Raw genomic sequence first — 9,573 nt, 5'->3', positions numbered from 1 at the left:
GGCCATTCCCTTTCAGATAAATTGCTGTGGCATAGGTTTTCACCTTTAACAACATGACCTCAGGCACCCAGCAGAAGCAAGACACTGACACCCACCATCCTGCTATTCAAGCCTCACCTTGTGGTGGCCACCAAGACCACTGGGATGCTCAAAAGGCAGAATACGCAAAAGTAAATCCCCCTGCAGGCACAGGAGAACTGCACAGGCCCAACTTTCCACACTCCCTAGATAAACATTGGAAGCATCAGACAAAAAAAGCCACGTACAAGCACTTCCTCCTCCCACAGTACCATTGCCACTCACTTATTCAAATAACAAGATATAGAAACATACCTTTAAACCAGGAACAAGTCCACAGGTTCCCAACAGGGCAGACACCACACTGCAGTCTGGAGAGATGATGTTTGAACATATCCCCTCACCGCCCCAGCTGTGGGCCATATAGGTTGATTGAGGCACCCACACTGAAATCCCAGGATAGCTCCAAGACACCTGCTATGAGCTCCACCTCTGCTCCAGCACACAACTGCCAAGCCAGGGTATCTACTGAGGCACTACTTGGCCCCACATGCAAGAGATGGTGCTTCACCAAATCACTCTTCTTACCCTGAAGAGCAAATAACATTTATGTCACTGTTTCTGTTGATTATTCCTTTCCAGGTCTGTGATGCACGAGGAGCTTGGATGTTTTCTGGCTGCCTACAGAAGGAAACAGCTCAAGTACCAAGTGCTGCAGATCGACCTGTTACATCCTGGGAGTAGTTTCTCCTTTTTGCTCTCCCAAAAGGCCCAGTTGTCCTTGATCTTTTTTCACTTATTCCCCTTGTCTTGAAGGACTGTAAATTGTCACTCAGTTTCTACAGAGCAGGTAGGTATGTCTACAACAGGATTACTTTTTTAATGAAAGGCGGATGCAACAGAAAACAAATGCCATAAGCTTAACAGTTATTTTGTGCTCTCAAAGTCTTCTAGCAGGTCAAGGTCTGAAAGCTAATATTTAAGTAAGAAGATAAGAACAAGCAAAACCCAAGACATTCAGCAAGAGACCCTTTATGATCCCTCAAATTGCTACATTACAATCACCATCCAAAAAGAACCTGCCTTTAAAACAAACTTTACTGTACTTCTCAGCACTCTGAGAAAGCCACTGTTTTTTTAAGGTTGATCTATGTTCTGACAGGAACACATAGCAAAGATAAACCCCATGAAACTTCCTGCAGACAGTCACACTGCATCGCTGCTTACAGCAGTGCTCTCGCCTCTGCTTAGTGTCTCAGTATCTCAAAGGTTTAGCAAACAACCTATTTTTATACTGCATCCACACGAGGGAAGAAATACTGAGGCCGCCAGCGTTCAAACACCTGGAGGTGCCGTGTTTCAGAAAGACAATATTGGGTTTGAGCTAACTGAAAAAACAAAGCACCACTGCTACAGCTGGCCGAGGAGTAGCAAGAAGTTTGTAAAGAGAAGTTTATTCACTGCTCAGAAGTTGCATAAAATGGCACCACACTATTGATTTGTAAACTAGGAACTGCTACACAGCCATTCACTTGAAATGTATTTATAATCTAAATAATCTTCATGTATTCAATATTATTTGTATTTAAAGCCATATTTTCCAAGACTGGGGGGACAGGTGGATGTGTTTTGATCACCCTTTGTATGTCTGTAGAGAGAGGCAAAGGGATGAGCCAGCTCCAGAGGGAGCCTGATGGGTGTGAATGCAACAGCCACTACTGCAGAGCTGGATGAAACTTGCTCCACTGTGACCCCAACCTGCAGACTACACAACACTCTCCTTGGTTAGCAGCCTGCTCATCAGAAAACTTCTTCCAAAGCAACGCTTTTATGATTATTAAAAGCACACATGCACTGACTTTGTGCAATGTTTTCTTTTTTAAGCTGAGTAATTTCTCTCCTATTCAAAACTAAAGCACGTACATTATCAATTTATTTCAATCTTTGTGTAATTCTGTCTCTCAGGAAAGGCTCTTAGGAATGCTGCACTGAAATACAATGAATAAACGATTTGGAAAAAGCCACATCCAGTCTATCTAGTCTGGCTATTACAGGACTTCCAAGGCAAAAAACCGCTCCCAACTCCCATGCAGTAGTGCCCTCTGCGGGATGTACCAGTCCAAGTGCAGAGGTTTCCACATCCTTTCCTACTATCCCAGGAAAAAAGGCTCAGGTATCAGCTCTCCAGGCAGAGCCCTTGATTTTGAACTTGATGACAAATTCCATCTTTTCTTGCTTGTGCACGTAGCCACGCAATCACCACTTCAACATGTATACACCAGCTTGGATTACCACAACCCACTGCCACTTCGGTATTTAACCAAGCAGCTGCTAGCAAAATGGTAAATTGTGACTACTGGTTAAGATCTAGTAAATGAATACTACAATGACATGATAATTACCTGGTCACTTGTCTCTCTTAACCTACTATTGAGAATTAACTCTAAAGGTAACCCAGCCTAAAATTTTACATAAACTTACAAACTGCAACTTGCCTGACATTGTGTTTCCTAATGACGTATGTAGCCCTACCTTTTAAAAAAGGTTAATTTCAACTACTAAAGTAAGGCAGTATTTAACCATTCTGTGAAAATCTCCTAAACAGAGCATCAGCTTTCACGCCAAGCTCTGAAGAAGCCATGAAACAGTTTCCAAAGAGGAAGGCAACATCCATTTTAAGTACACTGCAGTGCAGTTTTTGTTACTTCAAGGTACTACATGGAGAGTGGCAGGTTCGTATTTACATCATTAAAACACATTACCTCTCATTACTAAAGCACAAAAGACAGGGAAGGCAATCATTGTAAAAGACTTTACTGAGAAAAGATCAACAATATGAGCAAGAAAAACTTCCAAATCTACAACTTGTCAGTATTTTGCAAATATGAAGTATTAAGTGGAATTCTATAAAGAAAAGAAGCAAAAAGGCTTTTGATTTCAACTGATTTGCCATGTAATTCTCAAGTACATTGTATGAATTAACCACAACAGGCTCCTGGTTTTGCTTTAGACCAGAGCCCTCCCAATGCCAGAGGAAGAGCACCAGACTGCACGTGTGCTGTCCTCCTAGAAAAAACAATCCATAAGCAACCATTATTGTTAAGTATGAAGTGCTTAGGGACATGGTTTAGGGAGTGTTAGGAATGGTTGGACTCGATGATCCAATGGGTCCTTTCCAACCTTGTGATTCTGTGATTCTGTATTAAGCAGAATTTTTACAGTTATTCAGGCTCTTTCAATCCATTAGATTTTCTTTTTAAATAAAACTCAGGTTACATGGATACAATAAATAGTGTATTAATGGAATGTAAGCAAGTTTTCTCTTCCATCCTTCCTCTTAATCTCAGCACCTTACAAACAGATGCCAAAGCAGCTCCAGTCCAAGCGGAGAACAAAAGTTAATTTCAAGGCAAAACAAAGAGAGATTGAAAGTTAAGACTGGTACCTTTGAGTGTCTCATTTCTCAAGTGTTTGCCTGGTTCCTCAGACCTACAGGTAAATTGGTGTTTCCTCTTTGCAAACCTTGATCTACCTGCTTCTTCCCATGCTCATTTAAGCTCTTCTTAGGTAGGTAGCGTGCTCCATGGGGAGAGTATAAAGTCATGCCTGCTTTAACACTCTTTCCGCTATTGCAATATCCCTTTATTATTTTATTTCAAAACCCTACCGTTCACCTCTTTCTGACCTTTTGTAATAGTTCCGTTTAGCTTTGGAATTTCACAAAAATGGAAAGAGTCTTTTTTTCAAAATATAGAGCACTGTGGCCAGGAATAAGGCAAGGGCGAGAAAGATGAGCAGCTTGTCCGTCAGTTCCCTGCGATTGTACTTCGTTATTAGCTTTCTCCCCAGCTGAATTGTCCCAGACATAGACTTAAATTCTTCATTTGCTTCCAGGATGGTTCGTGAAGAATTGGCTGAAATTAAAAGAAAAAAAATAATCAACTGGTTGTGCTTCAATATTACACGATAAAAGATAAACGCATGCAATATTTGGCAACAAAGACAATGCCTGTGAGACCCTCCTGGGTCAGACTGACTTACGAGCAAGACAAATACAGACTGCATTTTTGCAGAACCTTTCACAACTCAGTAGCCCTGATGTGCTAAGGGAAAATACAAAACAAAATAAGAATACTGAAGGGCTTAAAGGCCCTAAATCCTGTTCCTGAATTTTTAATTCTGACGTTACCTGATCAAATCCACTTAACATTTTTCATGAACAAAGTTAGTGCTACCTGAGAGCTCACTGGAAGCAGAATGAAAAATGGTGCTAGAACCACGGATTTAAGAGAGAGAAATCACCATCACTAGCAGCATCGCTAGCAGTAGCAGGACAGGTCAGTATCTGAACGCATCAACTGCATGACTGAAACTGTTCCCCCAAGAGACAGCAGTAAACCAGTGTGAATCAGATGGGGTTGCAAAGCATTAAAAAGCAGGATGCAGCAATACGAGATCCTTAATTAGGTCAAATAATTTAAACAATTTTTTTTTCTGACAAACAGAATTCTCTGGGTTTTTTTTCATTTCTTTTTGTTTTGTTTTGTTTTTTTAATAAAAAAGGGAAAATCTACTAGAGGAGAAGTGTGTTGATTGGTCTCAACTAAAGACAGAACCCGAGAATACACCAAACAGCAAGATGGAACATTGGTCCCATTCAACTTCCTTTTCCTGTGAGAAAACAAAGGAGCGAGCAAACAATCAAATGTTCCAAACTCCTCAGCCTTCCTCCTTTCAAGTTACTAAATGAAAGCAACAGCCTATAAGTCCCCTTTTTCTTACGCACCCCATACAACGATTTATCATTCTACACTGAACTGATGATCATTAAAGAAAGGTCAAACTCCAAGCATATTGTCTGGTTCACAAAAACAAGCATAGCAAAAATAAGTCTGTAATATTTTGTAAAATGTTAGATCCCAACGTAAAGAGGCTTTTTGACCCAAGTGAAACGGAAAACTTGTTTCCCATCTTTACTGACAAAGCAGAGCTTCCCTACTCCACAGCCACATATGGGTGCTGCATGCGAGGAAAGGACTTGCTCAGAAGAAAGGAAATTCTAACAACTGATTCAGAATTTGCATCTTGGTTTTGTAAATGACCTTTGATAGTTTTTCTCTTGACGAACTCCAAGTGCTGTTCCATCAGAAACAGGGTGACAAACTGTCTGCCAAACTGCCTCTTTAATGGGAGAAGAAACACACTACTTCTGCATGAACAAACCATGCCCAGCTGCCACCCTGAGACAGGGCCTGAAAACGAGGAGGGCAAAAGTTGCGTTATTTATCCTCATCTTTAAGCTGTTCTCTCTTCTGCCTAAAAGCACAGCTAGGAAGAGGCCCAGGCTTCATGAATCACCAGTTCTGACAGCTCACTTGATTTATTGTCTTAGGAGTCTGAGCCAAAGAACTGGGTGAAATCTTGGTTTCACAGTCCCTGATGCACTGCTGACAGAGCAAGTGACCTCAGGTTCAAGTCACTTGATCTCCTCGTCTCCCAGACGTCCCAGCTGGAGACTGGGTGAAAACAGTCTGCCTACTAAGTTTCCTCTGTGTATGGACTCATACCTATGCTTTTATTTACTCTGCTGTTACCCACTGCATACCAGGACAGCAGCAACACCAAACACACTCTCCCCGTGAACTCACATTGCTTTTACAAATGCTTCTATGCTTTTATACAAAACTAAAACAAGAGCTTCTTATCCTGTCCTCTTTTCCTTATTTACTCATAATTGTGATACAGAAACCCTAGCAAACAACTCCAAAAAACGTCCACTATTATTTTCTGTTTATGTCCCACTGTTAGAAGAGCTCTGCTGGACAGTCCTTTAATTGTCATCGTAGTGTGTTCTCCTACAGCCACGCAGGTTTCCACCCTGCTCCACAAGTCAGCTTGCCTCTGCCCATCCTAACAGAGCTAGTGAAAGGTGCTTCAATCACCCAGTCCATACCCAAACCAAATAACATCGGTACCTAAGGTTTGCACAGTCTCCTCACTCTGCTGGACTTGCTGCGACATCATTCTGCTAATGCTCATCAGGCTCTCCGTGATGTTACTTGCACTCTCTGCCAGACTTTCCTTTGTAGTCTTCCTGAAAAAGATAGGAGAAAAGCAAAGCAGGAAGGGATAAAATTATGTCTTTGGGTACTGCAGGTAAAATGCTGCTGCCAGGGAACTTAGAACAGAGCTTGGCACCAAACACTTCTGCCAATGTGTAGAAGACACTAGTTATTACCGCATGAAAAATTCAGATTATCTTCACTAAACAATCATATTGTGTGATTTTTTTTTAAGTCATAAGCCAAAACAATTGCTAATGGCTCAGAATCTCACAAGGGCCCATATCTCACCACTGACTCATTCATAACTGTACAATTTCATGAGGTGGTATGGAAGCCCTGATAACTTTGCTATCCTGGATATCCCACTTGTTGCTTCATGATGATAAACACAAGAACTTTTCAATAAAGAAATTACATAAGCTTACACCCAGTTTTGCATGTGGAAACAGCTTGTATCGTCATCCATTAATTGTTTATCACCCTCACTGGAATTAACATAAAAGACGGTCAGGAAAACTACGAAGGCTGACTTTTCCCCTTTTCTTCTTAGACATACTAATGCCAAGAAAACCGAAATTATCACAACCCTTAAGAGTTTAAATCTCCACAAAAGGTAAATGCACTCATAAAAGCAAAGCTATATTCCAGACACAACTAACTTAAAAACACGATGTAATTTCTATTTAAAATTAGTGAATATAGCACACATTGTCTAAACCGCAGATCATACAGTGCGACGTTCCAATACCTTTGTCTTAAGGAGTCTCTTCCCTGCAGCAGCTGATCTTTCTCAGAGTTGTCAATAGCAATTTTGCAAGCTAGATTTGCCTTTCTCCAGGCTGCCTGATTGCTGAAATCACAAAGAATACAACATTCTAACATGATGGTAACACACTGCAAGTGAAAACAGTTTTCACAAAGCCGTCACCACTGTGACCAGTCACCCAGATCTGTGCATAGACTTTCTCTACATTATACCACAGAATAACAACACACTGTCCTGTCACCTCTTCTCTTAAGTGTATTGTTTATGGAGGAAGGGAAGAAGAAAGCCGTGCCAGCCATCAAATGAGTCTCTCGAGTCACCACTGACAAGCTCAACCACTCAGAGGGGCAGATCATGGTTAGAGAGTCAGGACAGAAGAGGGAAAAGGAGATGGGAGTCCTGCCCCTTCCATACTTGACCCAGTCTTGGTCTCTGGGAAAACAGCAACATGTCGGCAGCTGCATTTGCAAAATGGAATGTGAAAGATGCCACACAGAAGCCAGATTACCTCTGGTCACCAGGACCTGTGCACAGCACTGGCTGCCTGACCCACCTGAGCATTTGCTTCTTATGGTTTTCCACTTCCCGCAGTAAGGCTTGTTTCTCCGACTCTTTATCCTGCTCCTTCGCCATCTGTTCCAGCTCCTTGGACAGCAACCGCAAACACGAGAACCTAATCAAGGACTGCTGCCATTTGCACTCCCCACCCCCGGCCATGGAGGGAATGCACAGAATCATGGAGTTGCTTGGTTGGAAAAGACCTTTAAGATCATTGAATCCAGCCCTACCTGTCCACCACTAAACCATATCCCTGAGCACCTCATCTACCTGTCTTTTAAATACCTCCAGGGATAGTGACCCCACCACATCCCTGGACAGCCTGTTCTAGTGCTCGATAACCCTTTTGGTGAAGAAACTTTTCCTGATATCCAATCTGAACCTCCCCTGGTGCAACTTGAGGACACTCCCTGTCATCCTATCATCTATAGGTTGGGAGAAGAGACCAGCACCCACCTCACCACAACATCCTTCCAGGCAGTTGTACAGAGTGATGGGGTCTCCCCTCAGCCTCCTCTTCTCCAGGCTATCAGCTCCCACAGCTGCTCCCAGAACCTCTGGGCTCCAGCCCCTTCCCCAGCCATGTTTCCTCCTCCAGGCACGCTCCAGCCCTTCAACATCCTTGCAGTGCGGCACCCAAAGGTGAACACAGGACTTGAGATGTGGCCTCACCAGTGCTAAGTACAGAAGGACAACAGGCTGAGAGGGGTGGGGTTGCTCAGCCTGGAGAAGAGAAGGCTCCAGGGAGACCTCAGAGCAGCTTCCAGTACTGAGCGCAGGAAAGCTGGGGAGGGCTCCTGATCAGGGAGTGCAGGGACAGGACGAGGCAAATGGTTTTAAGCTGAAAGAGGGGAGATTTAGATGAGATATTAGGAAGATTATTCTCTGGTGCATGTCCAGAGCAGAGGAACGAAGCTGGTGAAGGGGCTGGAGAACAAGTGTTATGAGGAGCAGCTGAGGGAACTGGGGTTGTTTAGCCTGGAGAAGAGGAGGCTGAGGGGAGACCTTATTGCTCTCTACAACTACCTGAAAGGAGGTTGTGGAGAGGAGGGAGCTGGGCTCTTCTCCCAAGTGACAGGGGACAGTACAAGGGGGAATGACCTCAAGCTGTGCCAGGGGAGGGTGAGACTGGATATAAGGAAAAAATTTTTCACAGAAAGGGTCATGGGGCACTGGCAGAGGCTGCCCAGGGAGAGGGTGGAGTTACAGTCCCTGGAGGGATTTAAAAGACAGGTAGATGGGGTGCTCAGGGACATGGTTTAGTGGCAGATAGGAACGGCTGGTCTCGATGATCCAAGAGGTCTTTTCTAACCTGGCGATTGTAGGATTCTAAGAAATTTATCCCTGTGAAGGGGCTACAGGAAAGCCGGGGAGGGACTTTTTACAAGGGCAGGGAGTGACAGGACGAGGAGGGTGAATTTATATAGGCTATTAGGAAGAGCTTGCCGGTGCTGAGGGGGGTGGTCCCTCCCGTCCCGGTCCCGCACCTGGATGCGGCCGCGGAGCTGGCGGAATTTCTCCTTGACGGCGGCGTTGAGCTCGGCCAGGGCGCCCAGCGGCCCCGGGCACTCGCGGATGTCCTGCAACGACAGCGGGTCAGGCCGGCCCCCGGTGCCGAGGAGACACACACACACACAGACACACACGCACCTGCACGGCCGCCTTGATCTCCAGGTCGAACCTGACGATCTCCTGGTGACAGACCCGCACCGGGACGCACGCACCCGCCGCCATCTTGGGGGGGGGGGGGAGAGAAAGGGGGCGGGGAGGGGTCACCCGCGCGCGCCCCCTGTGGGCTCCGAGCAGCGCAGCGCCGCCCCCGCCCTGCGGCGCTCCGAGGGGGGGGCCCGGCCCGCGCGCGCCCCCTGTGGGCTCCGAGGAGCGGAGCGGCGCCCCCGCCCTGCAGAGGGGCCGCGGAGCGTGGAGGGGCGCGGAGCGAAGCTCCAGTCCCCCGGAGGCAGCGGGCCCTGCTCTGCAGAGCCGCCCCGGGGCTGAGCCCGGCGCTGCGGAGCGCAACAGGGCTGAGCAGCGAGGGCCACGTTCCCTTCGCGCTGCCGGTGCCGCGGCTGGAGAGCGGAGCGGGGCTGGAGGGGCCGCAGCAGCCCGGGCGCCGCGGGGGCACTGCGGGATGAGGTCGGCCCGCGCCCGCAGAGGAGCAGCAGGAGG

At 45.9% G+C, this 9,573-nt stretch overlaps 1 protein-coding gene across 1 annotated transcript; it reads right to left on the bottom strand.

Moving 5' to 3' along the window:
• Positions 1–943: 943 nt before the first annotated feature.
• On the bottom strand, positions 944–9,148 carry BNIP1 (BCL2 interacting protein 1). Its single transcript, XM_009568034.2, has 6 exons — positions 9,058–9,148; positions 8,895–8,987; positions 7,403–7,494; positions 6,832–6,933; positions 5,994–6,112; positions 944–3,932 (listed from the first exon to the last, which is right to left on the bottom strand). Exons 1-6 carry the CDS (start codon positions 9,139–9,141, stop codon positions 3,736–3,738), a joined length of 687 nt encoding a protein of 228 aa, XP_009566329.1. The 5' UTR covers positions 9,142–9,148; the 3' UTR covers positions 944–3,735.
• Positions 9,149–9,573: the final 425 nt, after the last annotated feature.

The sequence above is a fragment of the Cuculus canorus genome, chromosome 14 (assembly GCF_017976375.1).
Source record: "Cuculus canorus isolate bCucCan1 chromosome 14, bCucCan1.pri, whole genome shotgun sequence".
Lineage (NCBI taxonomy): Eukaryota > Metazoa > Chordata > Aves > Cuculiformes > Cuculidae > Cuculus > Cuculus canorus.
This window is presented reverse-complemented; position numbering and strand designations above follow the sequence as displayed.